The following is a 22,498-nucleotide window of genomic DNA, read 5'->3' as shown; positions in this document are numbered from 1 at the left end:
AGCAAAATCACAGAGCCACGAGTGCAGATCTGAGCAACTTCTCCCCTCCAGTGCCAGACCAGAGCCTCCAGAAGTGGAGGTGCTCAGAGAATGGTGTTGCAGCCTAGATCAAGCTAGTAAAAGACTCAGATTACAGTTCCTGGGTGAATCAAGTCTCCTGCTTGGCAGATGTCTGTGGCTTGGTAAGGCCCGCCTAGGGGAGGGCACAAAGAAGGATGGGCTCTTTGCAGAGAGCTCTTGCAAAGTTGCCTCTCAGGAGTCAGTGTTTCAGAGATGCCTGTGACAGACTTTGGAGGTATAGCATTTGTCTTAAACTTTTCTATTGGCACAGGCCTCCTCCTTGCCTGGAGGAGCCTCTCTCTGTCTTCCAGGGATGAGGTCGTCCATCTCCTTGCTGAATAGCAGCTCTGTCTTTCTGTGCTGGGGAGACCAATGCTAATTGTCACATTTGGAGGCAGTAGCTGTGCTTTCAGGTAAGAACGTTCTTTGGAGTAAAACACTGTAGTGACTAAGGTTTTTTTAAAAATTGGCTTTTTGAATTTCTGACAACATAGGTTTGTATTGTAGTGGGCTCTGTTCAAATAGCTGGACTGGAGCATGTGTGAGGAGAATACTAGTTCTGTACTAGCTCCATTGTTCAGGTTTGATCAGTATTGATTGTGATTATTAGTTGGAGCAGAATTTCAGCTATTCATCGCTGCTCATTGCCATACTACATTGGCTATCAGTGGTCCAGTCATGTGCACCAAATGCCTTCCCAGACTCGAAGGAGAGAGGCAGTACCTTCCAGTGTCACTGAACATTAAGAAATGAAAAGCCAGGATGTGTAGGCATTTTTATTTTTTGTTAAAAGAATGAGTCTGAACTTGCTGTGAACCTGTCACAGCTTTAACTGTGAGAGTAAAGGAGGAGGTATGTGTAGGGATAGCAGCTCAGGTGAGGAATTCCTATGTGATGCAAGGAAATAAGGTGCACTGTGCACTTCTTTAACAGGAAGAGCTCCCAGTGACATCCCACAGGACAGTGGGTATGGAGTGAGAATTTCTCTTCCCCAGCATTGCCTACAAGGTCAGTTACTAGCAATGGGTGATTAAAGGGAGGGAACTGCATAATGAGTTCTCCATGATGTGATGGGGGAAGAGGCTTTGAGGATAAACAATGGTCAGCTGCAGCTTCTTTTTACCAATAAGTGAACACCAAGCTTTGCAAGGCCCTGCCTGGAAAGGGAATGGCCACGCACTCAGCAACAGAATCAGACTCTCTCCTTTGTGCATCATGGCACTGGCCTGATTGTCCATTTGCTTGCTGCTGGGTGCCTTTTGTTTGTCTGTTTTGTATAATGCTGGTTTGTGGTGATCTCCGCCACTGATGTCGTGCGCCAAGGTCAGTTTCCTAATTGCAAAGCTGCGCATGAGATGTCAGGGAAGCTCCCAGGAACAGAAGCAATTACTTGGCAGCACCTGGACCACACCCTGGTCACCAGTTTGCCGAGGGTTAACCTGTAACTTCCTTATAAAGAACAAGAGGAATTGTGGTATCTTAGAGACTAACAAATTTATTCTAGCATAAACTTTCGTGGGCTACAGCTCACTTCATCGGATGCAGTGAAGTAGCTCACGAAAGCTTATGGTCAAATAAATTTGTTAGTCTCTAAGGTGCCACAAGTCCTCCTGTTCTTTTTGCAGATACAGACTAGCACAGCTGCTACTCTGAAACGTAACTTCCTTGTGTTTCAGGGGGAGTTGGCAAAACTCTCTGAAACTTTCCATGTTCTCCAGCTGGGTGTTTGTCTGAAGCCATGTTTAAGACCCTATCATTTAGGTGAATGCTGATAAACTGGTTTTCCATTCTTAGATACTACACATACAGACCGTGTCTCTTTTCTACTTATGCAGCTGAGTAAAGAGAAACTGAGGCTTTGCTCACTTGCAGAGATTTTCTCAGTGAAGGGGAAGTGGAGGCAAACTGATACAATTTCAGTGCTGCTGGAAAGAAACTTCTGCAATTCCCTGGGGAACCATGAAAGCATGCAGTGTGCATAGCAAAGTTTATTGGGCCTGTCAAATAGTTGCTGAAGAGACGAGCAGGGGGCGGTAATATCTTTTATCGGAGACAAGCTTTCTCACCGACACAAGTGGGCCCTATAAAAGGTATTACCCTCACCCAGCTTGTCTCTCTAAAAGCCTGGGATCGGAGTAGTCAATAGGTGGACCACCAGAGACTTTTGAACAGACCCTGAAATCTTTTTATTTTCTTCTTATTATTTATTTATTAATATCATTATTATTATTTTCTCTGGAGTCCAGACCTTGACAAAAAAGAGACAACCCCTGTCTGGGACCAATAGCAATACAAGAGCACTGCTTATAAGTAGTTGCTGAAATTTTAATCCTCTGAACAACATGCGATTGGTCTCCATTATCTGGTGGAAATTCAAGACAGCATTATCTCAGTATGCTTTTTGTCTCTCAGGCTTGAAAAAGACTGAAACTGGATGCCACATGGATTAACACACGTGTAGTTTTATTATTTTCAGTATCCTTCTGATAAAATTAATCTGCGCTGGGTGTATGAGTTGGTGTGTTCAATGAATATTGCTTAGAGGCCAGTATGTATGGATCTGTCTCGCACTCATCATAGTATCTAAGCACCTATGTTGTTGTTCAGTATGGAAAAAATAAGGATAGACTGAAACCATTTCACAGCAAAATGTTGATTGAATCAAATGTATTTGAAACCTGCTTCCTGTGCATACAGCTGTTATAAAGTGCTATGTGCATGGCTGATGCCCTTTTATCCCTCTGTCCCAGGGCCCTGGTGCCAGGGGCCTGACCCTCTGCAGAGAAATGTATCGTTATTTCTCCTGCTAAAGTTTCCCCGTTTGTTTTGGCTGGTTTAAGGTTTTGCAAATGGCTGAGGAGGGAGATGCTGACAGGGCCGGCCTTGCTGGTGTGTTAAGTAACATGTGTGAGCCCCTAACCAATTCCATTCCCTAAGAGACTCCTCCCACCCCCCCATCCTCCCCCAGGGAGCTCTCTAGCTGTCTGTTACCCCCAGTGGTTTTCTCTGGCTATCCCTAATCTTTCTTCCTATCTTTCCTTCCTCTTGCTGATCAAGACTTTAGTTGTTTTAAGATTTCCTCTGCCCTTGCAGATTGTAATGGGCTCCCACCCCCACCTGAGCTGTGGTTGGACCCGATGGTGCCCTGGAACGACTGCATGGTGGTGTGTAAGGTCGGCATACACCTCAGCTTCCTGCTGCTGGCTCCGAGGGGAGAAGCACAGGCTTGTGGTTACACCGTTTATGACTCTACCACAGGCTACCTCTGGGACAGGCCACACCTCTGTGCGTCAGTTTCCCCATTTGTAAAAATGGGGATGAGCACACCCCAGGGAGGTAGGGGAGTATTATAAGTTAAATTCACCAATGTTTCTGCTGCACCAAGGCTCTCTGGGAATCGGAGCCATGTGTATAACGACACGTCTTCACAAGCAACGTTTAAGCGTGCAGCACTTTAACGTGGCTGTGTAATCTCTCCCAGCGCTGTAAAAACCATCTCCACCAGGGGAGTAGCTCCCAGCACTGGGAGTGCGGGTCCCCAGTGCTGTACCACGGTCTGCATTGCCACTTTACAGCGCTGAAACTTGCAGCACATGGGCGGGGGGCGGGGGGGGTTCCACACCCCTGAGCGAGAAAGTTGCAGCGCTGTAAAGTGGCAGTGTAGACAAGGCCCAAGTGGATAGATCAAGAGACTGTCTTTAGCTGAGCTTTTGAATCTGGCTGCTTCTGTGTTGTGCTTTCAAATTCCAGGCCAGTTCATGCTGCATGTTTGCACAATTAGCAAGGTGCGTGGGGAGAGGCAGGTGGGGCACAGGTGATAACCAGGTTGGACTGGCTATAGTAACCTCATTACTGGGTTACCAACAATATTGTGAGCAGAGCAAATTCTGCTGTCCTGCGTGGGTAGACTCTGAAACATCCGGGAAAAGGAGACAGTATTGTTTGCTGGAGTGGGATACCATGAATGAGGACTCCTGGGTTCTGCTCTCAGCCTTGGGTAGCAGCCTCATTAAAGGGAATGACTCATGCAAGGGAACTGCAAGTCAGGACTCATGGGGGTTCTGTTCCTTTCTCCGTCAGGCTTGCTGTATGGTTTTAAGTGAGCCATTTACCTTTGCATGGTGTTAAGTATCAGGGGGGTAGCCGTGTTAGTCTGTATCCACAAAAACAACAAGGAGTCTGGTGTCACCTTAAAGACTAACCGATTTATTTGGGCATAAGCTTTCGTGGGTAAAACACCACTTCTTCAGATGCATGGAATGAAAATTACAGATGCAGGCATTATGTACTGACACATGAAGGGAAGGGAGTTACCTCACAAGTGGAGAACCAGTTTTGACAGGGCCAATTTGATCAGGGTGGATGTAGTCCACTCCCAATAATAGATGAGGAGGTGTCAATTCCAAGAGAGGCAAAGCTGCTTTGTAATGAGCCAGCCACTCCCAGTCCCTATTCAAGCCCAAATTAATGGTGTTAAATTTGCAAATTAATTTTAGTTCTGCTGCTTCTCTTTGAAGTCTGTTTCTAAAGTTTTTTTGTTCAAGTATAGCTACTTTTAAATCTGTTCTAGAATGTCCAGGAAGATTGAAGTGTTCTACTGGCTAAAGCACTTCAATCTTCCTGGACATTCTGTAACAGAAGTGGTGTTTTACTCACGAAAGCTTATGCCCAAATAAATCTCAGTGAAGTTTCAATGAAGTCACACAAATGAGGGTCATTCTTGTCAGTTGCCAGCTTGTGCAGATCAAGGAGTGACTGGTTCACATTCTTTTCCTGGTGCAAGGCACACTCCATTGCTGTCGACCCATTCTCCTAATCATCACGATCTGGTTTCTTGATGTCCTGCAAAAAGATGCGACCGCCCCTCTAGTTCTGCAGCTTCATGAGTTTTTCAGCATGCTCACACTCCTCCTCCTTTAAGGTGCCACCAGACTCCTTGTCATTTTTCCCTCTGTGTTTCCATTACTCTCATCTGCAAAATGGGGATAGCAATAGCCTAAGAGGGCAATGAGGATTAGTGAGTTCATGTCTAATAAGCCTGACCTTAGAACCTTGAGATGGAAGGTGCTAGAGAAGGAAAAATAAATGGAAAAATTGGGGCAGATGTTAATGGCCTCTCTCTGGCTCTGAGCTGAGCTTCCCTCCACCCTTCGCTCCACTGCAGGGCGGTGCTGACTCCCAATTTTCATGCAGGCAGATGCCAGGGAAGAGCTTCTGAATAGCTGCAAAACACAAACGCTGGTTTCTCCAATGCAAATGTTTTGTGCCACTCAGCATGGGATGTTGGCTGCAAAAGGAAATGATGATGGGGCTTGAAATTACATTAGGTGCCATGTACCTTCATCTTGTACAGCTTCTCCCTTTGCAAACTGCAACTCAGATACCTCATATGGCTAAATAGCAGCAAGTAATGTGGGGGACGACGACGAAGAGGCTTAGGCCAAGGCAAAAGTGGTTGTTTCATATTTGTTTTGGAAAATAATGGAGGAGAGGCAGGGAGGCTGCTCTGGATCGCTGTAGCTCCAGAGGAGAGGACTCTTGTACCCACAGTGGTGAGGAAGAGCTGAAACCCACCCTATGTAGGGAAGGGTAACAGGCAGGGGAGGGGAGTATGAAAAGGCCTGTGAGGTCAGGTGGACTCCCAATGGTCCTCAACCAGGCGTTTGTGTACCCCTGGGGGTACCTCAACTCCTCTAGATATTTGCCTAGTTTTACAACAGGCAACATAAAAATCCTAGCAAAGTCCATACAAACTAAAATTTCATACAGACAATGACTTGTTTATACTGCTCTGTGAACATAAACTGAAATGTAAGTAAAATATTTATATTCCAATTGATTTATTTTATAATATGGTAAACATGAGAAAATAAGCAATCTTTCAGTAATAGTGTGCTGTGACACTTGTATTTTTATGTCTGATTTTGTAAGCACATTGTTTTTAAATTAGGTGAATCTTGTGGCACGCAAGACAAATCAGCCTTCTGAAAGGGGTACAGGAGTCTGGAAAGGTTGAGTACCACTGAGCTGGAGGGATTTAAAATCAAGGCTTGAATATGGGGAGCTGGAATCCTTCTGAGCAGGAGATGGAGCTCTAGACTTCCCATTGTTGCTTGGGCTCAGTCCCTGCGTGCCAGAGTCACTTTCTGGTTCTGAGGGATTAGGGGGTACCCTTCTGGATGTACAATGCACAATTGCATGTCTGATGGCATTTGGGAAATCCAGTGCAAGCGTAGTTGCTGACTCTTCCCTGCAGCTGTACTGATTCTGCTATCACCTTGGAGACCATAGCCCAGCTAGTCCCATACCCTGCTTCCACCAGCAGCATGTACCTGATGCTTCAAGGAAAGGTGAACAGCCTTTCCCAACACTAGAGTGCACCTGGAGCCCCTGAGTCTTTCCAGGGACTTCAGTGGCTTTGGCTCAGGCTCCTGCTCAATTGTGACTGCTCAGCGTGGCTGTGGGGAGGGGGAGAGTCGCTCCCTGACCCAGGCAGGGGATTAGCTGATACCCTGGAGTATGAGATTCGATTGCCCAGACTCTCAGTACTCATCTGCCCCTTGGCAGACTAGTCTTGCAGCGCCCACCCCCTCTGGAAGGATTAGTAGGACCTGGGAACAGAGTGGAGTTCAGGACCAGCCAGGAGTTACCTTCAGGCATTGAGTAGCAAAATAAATTCAACCAATTTAAGAGCTGTGCACTCAAGCCAGGAGCCACGGTGCTGGGGGTGGGTGACAGCTGCAGGGAATCAAAGGTTCTGTCAGATTTTTGCTTGGTGTTTGACTGATAAACGCCTGTGTTGTGCGCTTTATTTTACATTTCTGAAGTAGAGTGGCTGGAGCAACAAGAACAATTGCAGTTCTGTCTCCCACACGTAGCTGCTTGGTCGGGAAGCAGATATTCCTGAGGAGGAATCCCTTATCAGATCAGGGCAAATCTCTGAGGCCTGATCTGTTTCCGGAGTTGTGCTGCATCCTCTGCATCCTCTTCCTGGAGTCGATAATACTCTCGGGCCCCTGTGGCCCAGCATCTTGTGCAGTCACTCACAGGAGTGCAGCGTCAGACGCCCAATTTGTCTTCACCGTGCACTGCAGTGAACGACTGCATGAGGCAAAGGAGAAGCAGGCACCTGGTTTACAGGACATGGGGGAAGGGCTGTCATGGCTTCCGGTTCTCGTTCACCCTATTTCACTTTCATTAGACTCGTGTCTGTAGCAAATGGTGAAGTGATGTGGAGGATGGTGTGGATTGCACTCTCAGCAAATTTGCGGATGATACTAAACTGGGAGGAGTGGTAGATACACTGGAGGGGAGGGATAGGATACAGAAGGACCTAGACAAATTGGAGGATTGGGACAAAAGAAATCTGATGAGGTTCAATAAGGAGAAGTGCAGGGTCCTGCACTTAGGATGGAAGAATCCAATGCACCGCTACAGACTAGGGACCGAATGGCTAGGCAGCAGTTCTGCGGAAAAGGACCTAGGGGTGACAGTGGACGAGAAGCTGGATATGAGTCAGCAGTGTGCCCTTGTTGCCAAGAAGGCCAATGGCATTTTGGGCTGTATAAGTAGGGGCATAGCGAGCAGATCGAGGGACGTGATCGTTCCCCTCTATTTGACATTGGTGAGGCCTCATCTGGAGTACTGTGTCCAGTTTTGGGCCCCACACTTCAAGAAGGATGTGGATAAATTGGAGAGAGTCCAGCGAAGGGCAACAAAAATGATTAGGGGACTGGAACACATGAGTTATGAGGAGAGGCTGAGGGAGCTGGGATTGTTTAGCCTGCAGAAGAGAAGAATGAGGGGGGATTTGATAGCTGCTTTCAACTACCTGAAAGGGGGTTCCAAAGAGGATGGCTCTAGACTGTTCTCAATGGTAGCAGATGACAGAACGAGGAGTAATGGTCTCAAGTTGCAGTGGGGGAGGTTTAGATTGGATATTAGGAAAAACTTTTTCACTAAGAGGGTGGTGAAACACTGGAATGCGTTACCTAAGGAGATGGTAGAATCTCCTTCCTTAGAGGTTTTTAAGGTCAGGCTTGATAAAGCCCTGGCTGGGATGATTTAACTGGGAATTGGTCCTGCTTCGAGCAGGGGGTTGGACTAGATGACCTTCTGGGGTCCCTTCCAACCCTGATATTCTATGATTCTAAGTTTGTCCTACCTACGCTGTTTCCTGTTCTGTGTCTCAGGCTCGGTCTGCTCTAGAAACGCTAGAGAGGCAGAGCTGTGCTGCTGCGGTGGAGACACTGGCTACAGCCGCCGTTCTTTCGTCACTGTGGTATGGCCACCTCTCCGCGAGCAGTGATAGATCAATGGAAGAGTTCTTCTGTCGACTTACCTGTGTCTGCACCAGGGGTTCAGTCAACCTAACCGTGGCGCTGAGGGCGCAAACGTTTTCCCAACTGAGTGCTGTGTGCAGTGTCGACCAGGCTGTAGAGTATTAGCTCAGTGTGTCTCTCGGGGGCTGTAAACGGGGGCTGCTTTGCATGCTAGTGGTTGAACTAACATGACTCTCTCCTGTCCTCAGGGACTATAAAGATGAGGCACTGCTACTACAACGAGAGCGTGGGGTTCTTCTACAACAACAGCCACAAGGAGCTGACCTCCTACTGGAGGACCAAGGACGTCCTGGTCGTTGCCCTGGGCCTGACAGTCAGCGTCATTGTGCTCCTGACCAATCTGCTGGTCATCAGCGCCATCGTTATCAACCGGCGCTTCCACTACCCCATCTACTACCTGCTGGGGAACCTGGCGGCGGCAGACCTCTTCGCGGGCATTGCCTACATGTTCCTCATGTTCCACACGGGGCCCAGGACAGCAGGGCTCTCCCTCCAGACCTGGTTCATCCGGCAGAGCCTCCTGGACACCAGCCTGACTGCCTCAGTGGTGAACCTGCTGGCCATCGCAGTGGAGAGGCACCAGACTGTCTTCACCATGCAGCTGCACAGCTCCATGTCCAACCAGCGCGTGGTGATCCTGATCATCTGCATTTGGGTCACAGCCCTGCTGCTGGGCCTCATTCCGTCCTATGGCTGGCACTGCCTGTGCGACCTGGGCAACTGCTCCAGGATGGCGCCCCTCTACAGCAGGAGCTACTTGACCTTTTGGGCCCTCTCCAACCTGGTCATCTTCCTGATCATGGTGGTCGTCTACACTCACATCTTTGTCTATGTCAAGCGGAAGATGACGCGCATGTCCAAGCACACTAGCTTCCACCCCCGCTACAAGGAGACCATGATCAATCTCATCAAAACTGTCATCATCATTCTCAGTAAGTTGCTTCCTGCTCTGCATGGTGCCATGTGGCTCCTTCCCTTGTCTGCCCAGGTGCTGGGGAGTAAGAGAGGGAAGGAGGTGTCCAGTACAGCTGAGATGGGGGGAGGTGGTTTTGAGCCACCCTCCTGTTCCCCTGGGGCTCTGGGGGGATGGTTTGGCCTCTGGTGTAACTTAGAATCATAGAACATCAGGGTTCTGATGGGATCTCGGGAGGTCATCTAGTCCAACCCCCTGCTCAAAGCAGGACCAATCCCAACTAAATCATCCCAGCCGGGGCTTTGTCAAGCCTGACCTTAAAAACTTCTAAGGAAAGAGATTCCACCAGGACTGCTCTAACCTACATGCAACTGCAGTGGCTCCCATGGGGGTGTTTTGGGGAACACTGACTTGCCAGTACACTATGGCTGTCTCACCTTTTCCAGGCTCTCCCCCAGCGCCTCCACCACACCCTGGGGCTGCAAGGGGGGCGCATAGATCCAGCTGTGCCATCCGTATGCCACCGGGGGCTTCCTTCAGGCTGGGAGAGTCCTCAGACCTGCTGGCTTTTCAGTTAAAGGGGCAGTTGAGGGGCTAAGAATCCAGCCCGCTGCCCTGTAAAAAGAGGGCTGTTGCTTTTTATTAGTTTCCTAAATGTGTTTCAGTGACACAGCCAGAATTGTGTAGAGGAGTTGATCACCAGCTGTCTATCGCAACCGTCTGTCTCGGAAGACTGGTGTCCGTGCCAAAGCAGCTCTCGTACTGAGTGTCATGCTGCAACATCACGAGTGACTGAGGACGTCCCGTTCACAGGTGACCGTCCTTGCCACAAATAGTGCAGGTGTAAAGCACAGGGCCCGAGGGTGGAGCTGGGGCACTACTAACCCTTGAGACCGGTTGCACTTCGCTCTCTTTGCGGATGACACTAAACGGGGAGGAGAGGCAGATACGCTGGAGGGTAGGGATAGGATACAGAGGGACCTAGACAACTTAGAGGATTGGGCCAAAAGAAATCTGATGAGGTTCAACAAGGACAAGTGCAGGGTCCTGCACTTAGGACGGAAGAACCCAATGCACAGCTACAGACTAGGGACCGAATGGCTCGGCAGCAGTTCTGCGGAAAAGGACCTAGGGGTGACAGTGGACGAGAAGCTGGATATGAGTCAGCAGTGTGCCCTTGTTGCCAAGAAGGCCAATGGCATTTTGGGATGTATACGTAGGGGCATAGCGAGCAGATCAAGGGACGTGATCGTTCCCCTCTATTCAACATTGGTGAGGCCTCATCTGGAGTACTGTGTCCAGTTTTGGGCCCCACACTACAAGAAGGATGTGGATAAATTGGAGAGAGTCCAGCGAAGGGCAACAAAAATGATTAGGGGTCTGGAACACATGACTTATGAGGAGAGGCTGAGGGAGCTGGGATTGTTTAGTCTGCAGAAGAGAAGAATGAGGTGGGATTTGATAGCTGCTTTCAACTACCTGAAAGGGGGTTCCAAAGAGGATGGTTCTAGACTATTCTCAGTGGTAGAAGAGGACAGCACAAGGAGTAATGGTCTCAAGTTGCAGTGGGGGAGGGTTAGGTTGGATATTAGGAAAAACTTTTTCACTAGGAGGGTGGTGAAACACTGGAATGCGTTACCTAGGGAGGTGGTAGAATCTCCTTCCTTAGAAGTTTTTAAGGTCAGGCTTGACAAAGCCCTGGCTGGGATGATTTAGTTGGGATTGGTCCTGCTTTGAGCAGGGGGTTGGACTAGTCGACCTCCTGAGGTCCCTTCCAACCCTGATATTCTATGATTCTATGATTCTCTCTCCACCATCCCTCTTCAGCCTCTTTGACTCCAGAGTAGCCTGTTCCCTGCTGCATCTTCCCAGCTTGGGATGTTGATTTTGAAGGGTTTCAAGTCCCTCTTGCAAATGTCTGTGAACCTGAGCCTAGGTTGGCCGAGTGGCCTCGGAGCATCTGCAGATCCTTCATACAGGAGATCCTCTGGAATGTGTCAATCATCCATCCGGTGAAGATGTCCAGAGTAGTGATTAGACTTGGCAATTTTGGCATCAGGAACCTTGGTGTCTCACTTGATATTTAGAATATGGCGAAGGTGGTGGGTGTGAAAGGTATTTAGCCTTCTCTCACACTTGCTGTAGGTGGTCCAGGTCTCACCGTCAAGACGTCATGCTTGAAACGCACGTCTGGTAGATATGTATCTGGGTGTTCACTGTTCGTTTTCTGTTATCTCCCACACATTGTCAGTTGGCTGAATGTGGTAGCTGCCTTTCCAATTCGAGAATTCAGCTCCTTATCTAGAGTTAAGTTATCCGATACAGTTGATCCTAGATAGCAGAACTTATGCACCACTTGTAGCGTGGTGTTAGTTATTGAAACGTCTGGGGCAGTCACCGTACCTTGTTCCATAACCATTGGACTAACCATCCGTCTAAAGAAAATAAATCCATTGCAAGCTCCACCGACGCTGTAGCATCTGAATGCTTTCCAGAATCACCACGCACAGTATAAAATCCATCACGGGGTCCACTCAGCTTCCTTCCTCCTGACAGCCACGCGGAGAAATGATCCTTTATTTCTTCTTCCTTTCACTCCTTGTCTCACCCCTGTCTCTCCCTTTCCTTCTACCTTTCTTTTCTTTGCTGTTGTTGAGGGAAGGCCCAGCTAAAGGGGTGAGTTTGGCATTTGGCTTCTAATTGGAGCACTTGGAGGAGATACTTAGGAGGGTCGTGCAACCCTCCAGTTCTCTTATCTCCATTTTCTGTGAACATGGCCAGCAGCTGTGGCTCTTAAAAGAGCTTGAGGTGGTGGGGGAAGAAGATGGGATGTTCCATCAGAAAGCAAAGGCTGAGCTTTGCCCAGCGCAGACCGGGAACGTGAGCTGTGTATTGACACCACACCCCATGTCTGGCTGTCTGGGGGTGGGGGTGCGCTTTGGCAGGCACATGCTCTGCTCAACGTGTTCTGCTCTCCTAAGGGGGGCGTTGCCTGTGGACGCCAGTGGAGCTGGGAGCAGCTGTACTGGTGTGGAGGCTTCTAGAGAAGCAGTCACGGGCACCGACTTTCAGCTTTCCCTGGGAGTACTCCAGCCCCGCCCGGCGTGGAGGCCCCGCCCCCACCCTGCTCCTTCCCACGAGGCTCCACCCCCTATTCTGCTTCTTCTCACCCCCATTCCTCCCCCTCCCCCCAGCATCTTCTGCCCGCCACCAAACAGCTGATCAGCGGTGGGCAAAAGGCTCTGGAGGGGGAGGAGCTGGTCGGCGTGTGGCCACTGGTGGGCGGTGAGCATCCACTCTTTTTTTATTTTTATTTTTTTCCCTTGGAGCACCCACGGAGTCGGCACCTACATCTCCTGCAATACAAGGGGATAAGGATGATGAAACCAGATTTCACTCAGGTATTTTCAAATGGGCCAGGGGAGATTTGTGCACCACTCTGGTCCAAAGTCGGTGGGATTTGGGCATGTAACTCTCATGGGGTCTTTGACACACCTGACTTGGGTCCTGCCTGAAGTTTGTACTGAAACTGCTCTGAGAATTATATCACTGCAGAGACCCTGAAACACCAGGTACTGTCTGCTCTACAGAAACATTAAAGCCGCCAGGCGGAGCTCTCTGTGAGACCCCCATGGGCTAAACTCCCTGTTGGTATAAATTGGTGAAGCTCCATTGAATGCAGCACAGGTCTGGCAAAGTACACCAAGATAATCTGCCCAAGGTTTGTCCCAGTCTCCTGGCCCAGTGTTGTGCATTGTGGCTGCTGCCCTGCACCCCAGAGGCAGCTGCATGTTAGTGTTTTTGCGTGTATATGGTCTCTAAAGGTCATTAGGGAGTTTGGGTGAAAGGCGTCAGACACAGGTGGAATATTATTTGTAATTATGACCATTCAGGCTGCAGCGCCCGTACCTCAGTGCCGTGTAACAGTATCGCAGTGCCAGGGCTTCCCTGCAGCGTTCACAGCTATTGCAGGCCAGGACCTTGGTGTAGAGTGCCTGGCGACTGCAGGGCCAGTGCAGGGCAATTTTCTGATTTTTTTTTTTTAATTACTTGCTGTCCCATCCTTCATGATACAAAGTGCTTAATGAAAATGAAATAAACATGTTAAGTGCCTCTGCTAGGGTGACCAGATGTCCTGCTTTTATTGGGACAGTCCGGGTATTTGGGGCTTTGCCTTATATAGGTGCCTATTATCCCCCATCCCAATTTTTCACACTTGCTGTCTTGTCATCCTAACCTCTGCAGCCCAGCTCACATCTGAGCCTATGGTCACGCTCCCCAGCTTGCAGTTCTCTCCTGATAAGTGCAGAATTTGCTCAGTCAGGGAAACCTTCAAGCTGCAAACAAAGAAGCTACTCCCTGGAAACTTCTGCTGGCAGAGCTGGGGAGGGGGCGGGGGCAGCAGGAATCTGAGTTGTGTGGTTCCTTGGTGTCTCCCTGCTGGAGGAGAATGAGCACTCGCATCCTGTTGCAACTTGCTAACACAGTGCTACGGTTTTGTGTGTTTTCCTGCCTTAGCTCAGTCGTTCTCAGACTTTAACAGCTCACGAACCCCTTTCACTAAATTGTGAAATCTCGTGAACCGCCTCCTAAAAATGAATATGTCCAGGGATTTAAGTTTAAATTTTGTCCGCAATCCGTGGGGCTCCTGCTGCTGGACGCTGTTGACTGCCCCGGTCAACTGAGCTCCACTGAGCTTGGGTTGCAGGTCCCGCTGACCACCGGGGCTCAGGCTGCAGCCCCAACTGCCCGGCCCCACTCTCCCTGGGGCTTGGGCTGCCAACCCCATGCAGAGCGTTGGGGCTTGGGCTATTAGCCCAAACTGCCTGGCCCCGCTCTCGCTAGGGCTCGGGCTGCCAGCCCCATGCAGAGCGTTGGGGCTTGGGCTGTTAACCCAAACTGCCTGGCCCCGCTCTCGCTAGGGCTCGGGCTGCCAGCCCCATGCAGAGCGTTGGGGCTTGGGCTGTTAACCCAAACTGCCTGGCCCCGCTCTCGCTGGGGCTCAGGCTGCCAGCCCCATGCAGAGCGTTGGGGCTTGGGCTGTTAACCCAAACTGCCTGGCCCCGCTCTCGCTAGGGCTCGGGCTGCCAGCCCCATGCAGAGCGTTGGGGCTTGGGCTGTTAACCCAAACTGCCTGGCCCCGCTCTCGCTAGGGCTCGGGCTGCCAGCCCCATGCAGAGCGTTGGGGCTTGGGCTGTTAACCCAAACTGCCTGGCCCCACTCTCGCTAGGGCTCGGGCTGCCAGCCCCATGCAGAGCATTGGGGCTTGGGCTGTTAGCCCAAACTGCCTGGCCCCGCTCTCGCTGGGGCTCGGGCTGCCAGCCCCATGCAGAGCGTTGGGGCTTGGGCTATTAGCCCAAACTGCCTGGCCCCGCTCTCGCTAGGGCTCGGGCTGCCAGCCCCATGCAGAGCATTGGGGCTTGGGCTGTTAGCCCAAACTGCCTGGCCCCGCTCTCGCTGGGGCTCGGGCTGCCAGCCCCATGCAGAGCGTTGGGGCTTGGGCTGTTAACCCAAACTGCCTGGCCCTGCTCTCGCTGGGGCTCGGGCTGCCAGCCCCATGCAGAGCGTTGGGGCTTGGGCTGTTAGCCCAAACTGCCTGGCCCCGCTCTCGCTAGGGCTCGGGCTGCCAGCCCCATGCAGAGCGTTGGGGCTTGGGCTGTTAACCCAAACTGCCTGGCCCCGCTCTCGCTGGGGCTCGGGCTGTCTGCCCTGCAACCGGGTCCCACCTGCTGCCTCTAAGGCCCGGGGTCCCCTGGCTGCCATGACTGAAATTTTTCTGGCGAACCCCCTGTAACGTTCTGCGAACCCCAGCTTGGGAACCACTGCCTTAGCTGCATGCGTCCCCCTGCCCCCATTATGTTCTGCTGCCAGCAGCATGCCCATGGTTGCCTGGAAATCAATCAGGTGCTGTAGACAAGTTCAGCAGGGCTGGAACACGTTTTATTTGTTTTGTGCAGTCAGTAACAGGGCACATTATTTCCCACCCCCCTTAGAACAGTAGCTAACTCCACTGTGGGTGGAGGTTACTGGGACCAGCTAATTTCAGTGCGACTTCGAGGCATCATGCTGGGAAGGAGGAAGGATTTCTGGCTGCTGGCAGGGATGCTTACCTGGGTGTCTAAGCTGGTGGTGGGGAAAAATCCAGACCTGACCCTTCTTTCTGCTGCTAGGATCCCCTTTCCTCCTCTTTCAAGCCTTTCCTTGCTCCTTGAACTGGAAACCAGCAGGGGAGAGCAAGGTGAGCCTGGAGGAGTGGCTCTGTGCAGGTTTGCAGGGAGCTGGGACAGGTGGCCAAGAAGAGACGATCGGCTCTTTGTGAGGAGTGGGGGCCTTCTGCCCATCACATGGGGGCTGTATGCAGGCAGACGGAGAGGAATTGGCCAAAGCCCTTGGAATCTCTGCAGTGAAACCCTGGGTTCTGCCATCACCATGGGACTGACATCAGGGAGAAAATGGCAGAGCCAGCTCTTCACCCAGACATCTGAGAAAGTTGGGGAAGGGAAGACCTTTTTTTACTACTCAAAGCTGGGAAATACCCATTCATGATACGGCTCAGCAGGGTACCGCCAGAGCAGCTAATGCAGAAATTTTCTGCTCTGTTAAAACCCTGGGATAATTTCCATCCCCTTAGCCTGGCTCCACAGCCTTCTGCAAACTTGGACTGTGCACAGAGACATATTTTGCCCCTTACGAATTGGCGGGTGTGGTGGCTGGTAGGTGTGTTAACAAGGAGGGAGGTTAGAGACCTGCAGGGGCAGCAAGTGTGTGACAGACTCATGTAGGACACAGATGTTAAAAATGGGGTACAAAGGTCTTAGGATGAAACCACTCAGAAGGGGGCAGGGGGGACTGGAGGAGACAGGAAAGATGCAGCATAAGGATAAGGAAAGGCCCAGTCCAACATTTCCCCTGAGTCCAGGCCCCTGGCCCTGAGCAGATTCATCGCTGACCAGACTCCCCTGTGTGCTCAAACTGAGAGCCCAAGGGGAGGCTGGGCAGCAGGAGACATTATCCCTCGGTCCAGACAATGTGGATGAAAGCCATGTCCTAATGGGGCCGTGGCAGATAACAGACTCTGTAGAGTCTGTACTGCCAGAGCCCTTGGGGGATTTCAGTGGAGTCAGGACGGGGTCAAAGCTGTTTGCATGGCTCTGACAGCGAGACAGCCCATTCTTGTTTAGGCTTGTGGGCGCGTGTGTGCATGACGCATGGTCCCTTGGGTGCCCTGGAAGTCTCGGCCCTGGCCTGAGCGCAAGGATGGAGGGGCGGATGGTGTGAGGCACTCGCATCATGTTTGTGGGCCAGGGCAAAGTGATGGGAGGAGGGCTTCCTCGGCCTTCCATTGCCTGATCCTGCCCCATGTGCCTCTCTGTTCTTCCAAAGACAGACCTGCAACTGCACGTGAGCAGATCCCAGCAGCCGCAGAGGGCACCAGGTGGTTCATAACTGGGCCATATTCTCTGCTGTTGTAACTCTATTGACTGTACTCGAGTTGCATCAACGGAGACTTGGCTTAGTAATTAACACCCCTGTGCTTGCTCTGTAAAATCTGGGGAAACAGCAAAACTGAGACAACTTATTGCTCAATAAAGGAAGCCAAAAGCATCTGGTTAATGTCAGTGTTCAGGAGTTCTGTGTGGGGAAAGGGGGTGTGTGTGTGTGGGTGATGATGATGAAGAGAGAAAGCTTCTGAAATGGATAATCTTCAGGGAACTCTCAATATGGGGTATGTGAAAGATGCTTTTGGGTTGGAAAAGTGTTTCGTTTTGTATTAGAGGGAGCAAGGTGAATGGGTGGGATGGCAAATATGGACTTTCCTAAAGCTCGTGGATTTCTGTCTTCTCGATGACATTTAAGGGCTTGGATTACCAATAGCTACCCAGAAGAGCTCTCTGTGTGAACACTCTTATTCCAGATTGAGTGTCCCATGCAAGCTCTTATCCCAGAACAGAGATAGTGAGTTAAATGCACACCCTACCTTTTGCTGAAATAACTTTCCTATGGTATGAGCCCCTAGACAGAGCTTTTGTAACTGGGGGATGAGAATGAGATCACAGGAGAGGGCCCAACAGCCTCAAAGAGGTTGTTGGCGGGCCACTATGGGGAATTAGATTTTCCAAAGAACTTAGCTCCCATTTAGGCACTAAAACATGGGTGCGGGTGTTCAGACGCAAGAGGCTGGTGCATTGGGTGCAGCACACCTTTGAGAGTCCAGCCCCTTTGTTTAGGTGCTGAAGAGGCAACAGAGCTCTTCAGGGAACTTGGCTCCAGTTGTGGGCACTCAGCCCTGGAGAATTTGGCGCAGCGTGCATGGGCTGGAGACACAGTGGAGACCGCTCTCTCACAAGCTGGGGGCATCAGCCCTGCCTTAGTGATGCACTGGTGCGCATTCTTCTCTAAAGGCTAATATTCAGCTGAGTGCAGAATTTCTTTTTGTCCCCCCTCCTCCCTCTGAAATTAGGACCAAAGCAGTGACCCTGGAAGGAAGTTTATTGGAGTTGCAGAGAAACCCAGCCTTGCCCAGAAAGCAGCTGCTGGTGCCCTGACCCCCCACCAGTGCTGCCTTTTTCTTTGTTTCTTTTAATGAAAGGTTTTGGAGTCAGTCTCTCATTTTGCAGCACCCTTGTGGCAGTTTTTCTTCCTAGCAGATGATTTCCAGTAAAGGGTGTAGTTGAGAAACTCCCAGTGAGCACTGTTCCTCCTGCTCCAACCCTCCTCCAGGAGGCAGGCCAGGATAAACCCCTGGTGTAACAAGACACATCCTTGAATGCTAGCAGGGGAGTGCATGGTTTACGGCAGCCTCAGAACTAAAAGCACAACTGCAAATACCAGGGGGTTCAGAATGCACAATAATCATCCTAGAAATTCCTTCCGTCTCCCCCCTCTGCCTCATTCATCGACAGAATGGCCATCCTTTGTCCTTCGAAATCCTTCTGCTAAAGGATTTCCCAAACAGTAGTTTGCAGTGGTGTTGTAGTCATGTTGGCCCCAGGATATTAGAGAGACAAGGTGGGTGAGGTAATATCTTTTATTGGACCAACTTCTGTTGGTGAAGGAGACAAGCTTTCGAGCAACATGGATCTCTTCAGAAGACCTTCAGAAAGCATATGGGAATTGCCAGGAACAGACAGACCTAGGTGCCCAGCCAGCCCTGTCTTCCATCTCTGACTATGGCAAGATGCAAGAAGCTCTGCAGAAGGAAGTGATGGGATAACCTACCCCCAGGGGAAGTTATTGACTCATTACAGCCAGAGGATTGGGCTCATGTCCTAAAACAGGAGAGTTTAGATCGCGTCCAAAATGCTTGGTTATTTATTTAATCCTCACTATTATAATTATGGATATCCTTGTTATGCCTTTCATGGCCAACCCTTTTTTTTGAATCCTGCTGAGCTCTTATCTTCAATGAAATTTTGTAGGAATGAGTTCCATTAGATTGTGTGTGAAAAAGTATATACTTTTCTCAGTTTTGAATTTGCCACCATTCAGTTTTCCTGAATATCCCCCAGTTCTTGTGTTACGAGACAGGATGAATAGATATTTCTGAGTTACTGTCCCTATGTGTACAGAATGTGTCTATAATTTGAGTCCCCAAACAAATGTCTTTGTTCCCAGTCTGATCAAATTACAGGAATAAAGGGAAATGACCCTTAAGAACAAAAGAATGGCCATACTGGGTCAGACCAATGGTCCATCTAGCCCAGTATCCTGTCTTCTGACAGAGGCTGGTGCCAGGTGCTTCAGAGGGAATGAACAAACCGGGGCACTTTGAGTGATCCTTCCCCTGTTGTCCAGTCCCAGTTTCTGGCAGTTGGAGGTTTAGGGACTCACGGAGTATGGGGTTGTCTTGGGTAATAGCCAATGATGGACCTGTCCTCCATGAACTTATCTAATCTTTTTTTTGAACCCAGTTATGCTTTTGGCCTTCAGACTTTCTCACTGGCAAGAAGTTTCACAGGTTGACTGTGTTGTGTGAAGTACTTACTTTAGTTTATTTTAAAATCTGCTGCTTATTTATTTCATTGGGTGACTTCTAGTTCTTGTGTTAGGTGAAGGGGTAAATAACACTTCCTTATTCGCTTTCTCCAAATCATTCATGATTTTATGGACCTCTGTCATCATTTCTAAGCTAAACAGTTCCAGTGTTTTTAATCTCTCCTCGTATGGAAGCTGTTCCATACCTCTAAACGTAGTTTTCCTTCTCTGCCTCTTTTCCAAATCACATATATCTTTTTGAAAGGATGCGACCAGAACTGCATACAGTATTCAAGGTGTGGGCATATCACATCCTCTCTTCTCTTAGGGAAACAATGCCAAGCTTTTCAATCTCTCTTCAGAACAGAATTTTCCAGGCCTTTGATCATGCTCCTCACCCTTCTCTGAACCCCTTCTAATTCTGCAATGTTGTTTTTTGGTATGGGGTGACCAGTACTGCACCCAGGATTTCAGATAATGAACCATTGATTTATATAATTGTGTTGGGATATTTTCCAGATTATTACTTCATGATCCTATTTTGTTTGCTTTTTTCACTGAAGCTGCATATTTGAGCAGAGATCTTCATTGAGCTGCACACAATGACGCCCAGGTCTTTCCTCAGAGTTGACAGAGTTACTGTAGAAACCTGTAAGGTATATAAATAGTTCTGTTGTTTCCTCCTATGCGCATTTCTTTGCATTTGTCAATTTAGCATTAATTAACTGCGTTTAGTAACCTGCTCTCCTTCCCATGGTGGGTAAGTCAGTTCGTCATATAGATAGCAAAACTGAGATAAAAGCTAGCTGAAAATTTTCCACCTAAAATGACTTTTTGTCAGAAAGTCTTTTTTGTAGAAACAGCATTTCTGTCGGAAATAACCTGCTATAGTTAACCACCTCTTTCAGGTTTTCTATGAAAACCAAAAATTTGAATATATCTTTTTAATCTCATTCTCTTTGTTTTGTTGGAGTGGGGGGGAACATTTCCTGACCAGCTGTGGAGGCAGGAGACTCACCCAAGGCCCTGACCCCCCAGCAAGTCAGAGGCAGGAGTCCTGGTGCCTCACTTTCTTCTTACAGCTTTTCTTCTCTTCCCAGGTGCCTTCGTTATCTGCTGGACTCCAGGCCAGGTGCTGCTCCTGCTGGATGGCCTGGCCTGCGAGAGCTGTAATGTGCTGGCAATGGAGAAGTATGTCCTCTTGCTGGCAGAGATCAATTCGCTCATCAACGCCATTGTCTACTCCTATCGGGACAATGAGATGCGCAGCACCTTCCGGAGGATCCTCTGCTTTATCTGCTACAGGAATCCCAAATACTCTCCCGCGTCGGTCAAGTCCAACGTCCCGAAACGCAGGATTCTCTCTCAGAATGGCCATTCTACCATGGATTCCTCGCTGTAGGAGCCTAGCTCAGGGTTCATCCTCATGGCTCCATAGTGACCAGCCGAGAACAGAGACCTGGGGTGACCTGTCTGTCAAGCAGAAGAACCTTTTAAAAAAAACTAAACTTGTTTGAAAGCATAAATGTTTGGATAAAGAGTAGGGTCCGCAGAATAGGGCAAAAAGCTGTTAAGGCAGAGCCAAGCAGTGCCTGGCTTGGCACCGACAGACTTGGAGTTACATACCCACTATTAAAGAGGTGCTGTTTTTAACAGCACTGTTGATTTAATCTAGTAGCCTCTAAAAGACATGCTGCTTGTTAACCAAGATGCTTGTACAAGTATTTCTACATGAGACACGTATTGTCTTAGTTCTTCAGTATTACTACCTACAGGAATGGTCGTTCCAATGCTGTGGTATTCCAGGGCCAAAGCCCAAAGTCCTTTTGCTTAATCTGTCCTTACTTATTGATATCAGCAAGAGCTTTGCTTGAGACTTTTGCCTGAGAGACTTCTGACCCACAGATTTTGAAAATCCTGTTCTCTTCAAGGTGTCTCTAGGAGAAGATCTAGTTTATGTGAATTCCTTTATGAGAAGCAGTTTGTTACTGAATTTCCAAGTCTTGTGGGCTTTTCCAGATTGCCCAAGGAACACCTCCCACTTTCCTGAGCTAGAGAGTTAAGCTGCAGCTAAAAGCTCCAAGAGCATTGTGTTTTGTTACATGTACTACACAGTACTTCATAGTCTTGACTGCAAATTCATTGCCTTTCATGAAGATGCAGTGAGTCATGTTCCCATGAAACTAACCCTTTCCACTCACTAAGAGCCCTTTCGACAGCTTTGTGTTGGAGTCTGAGGCAATCAGCACTTTCCCCTAGTTTTTAATGTGCAGATTGTAGCTTAACCCTCAATTGTTCAAATAGCGTGTAAACACCATCATTTCAAATGTGGTCTGAAAGGTGAACCAAGACCTCTTTTTGTCTCCGCGCAGCACAGAAACAAGAAGCATTTCTCACCATCAATATGCTTAGAGCCAAATTCTCTGCTGGAGTAACTCCATTGATTTCAGTGGGTTTATGGCACCAGAGTATTTGCCTCTTGAAATGTATGTGAACCCTGTGATAATATGCATTGTGTGATTGTCATTTTGGTGCCCCCTACTGGAGGCAGACATTTTGCTATAGAGAGAATATTTGTGACACTGGCTGTGTGGTAGACTAAACAATTCTCCGAACTTCTTCCATGTCATTAACAAAACTTTAGGATGAGATTTGCAAAAGCACGCAGTGTTCGCCTGAGTCTGCTCCCACAGTAGCAATGGGGGTTTTACCCTTGGCTCCACTGGGGGCGGTGGTAGACCAACACCTATAACCTTTAACACAAAATATTTAAATTTTTAAAAATTAAAGAGCCTGATCCTTTCAGGTGCTGAGCTCCCTCAACTCCCACTAACATCCGCATTTCTCAGGATCGGGTCCAATGTTGTTTGTGGGATTGCCAATGTTACAATCGTAGTTACTTCTGTTTAGCTAGATGACTGTCACGAGCAGTGGCTCAGAAATCCAGATACAACTAAGAAACAGCTTTCAGACATGTTGCATAGCTTAGTCATGCTTGGAAAGCTTTTACCTTTTAAACTTCCGTGTCATGGGGCTGAGAGAAAATGGGCAGTGCTTTGCTTGATTGGCAGAGGATTTTTGTATCTAAATATTTTCCACCAAAAAGAAAAGAGATTAACCCTGTAGAACAGCTGCAGTTGCACCCAAGGACTTTACGGGCTAAATTCTCTACTGGTGCAGATTCGCACAGCTCTGTTGAAGTCAGTGG

General features: G+C 49.1%; 1 protein-coding gene across 1 annotated transcript; it reads left to right on the top strand.

The window, feature by feature from the left end:
* Positions 1-399: 399 nt before the first annotated feature.
* LPAR2 (lysophosphatidic acid receptor 2) lies at positions 400-21,712 on the top strand. Its single transcript, XM_073318706.1, has 3 exons — positions 400-473; positions 8,591-9,334; positions 20,391-21,712. The coding sequence occupies exons 2-3, from the start codon at positions 8,602-8,604 to the stop codon at positions 20,690-20,692; spliced, it is 1,035 nt and encodes a 344-aa protein (XP_073174807.1). The 5' UTR covers positions 400-473; positions 8,591-8,601; the 3' UTR covers positions 20,693-21,712.
* The last annotated feature ends 786 nt before the right edge of the window (positions 21,713-22,498 follow it).

The sequence above is a fragment of the Lepidochelys kempii genome, chromosome 20 (assembly GCF_965140265.1).
Source record: "Lepidochelys kempii isolate rLepKem1 chromosome 20, rLepKem1.hap2, whole genome shotgun sequence".
In the NCBI taxonomy this organism is placed as follows: domain Eukaryota; kingdom Metazoa; phylum Chordata; order Testudines; family Cheloniidae; genus Lepidochelys; species Lepidochelys kempii.
Note: the sequence above shows the minus strand (reverse complement) of the source record. Positions and strands in the feature narration are given on the sequence as shown.

Bases quoted from the DNA above. Each gene is read 5' to 3' on its own strand.
- LPAR2 (XM_073318706.1), top strand. From the start codon at position 8,602: ATGAGGCACTGCTACTACAACGAGAGCGTGGGGTTCTTCTACAACAAC. The intron at 9,335-20,390 runs GTAAGTTGCTTC...TTCTCTTCCCAG, and splicing joins AACTGTCATCATCATTCTCA to GTGCCTTCGTTATCTGCTGG.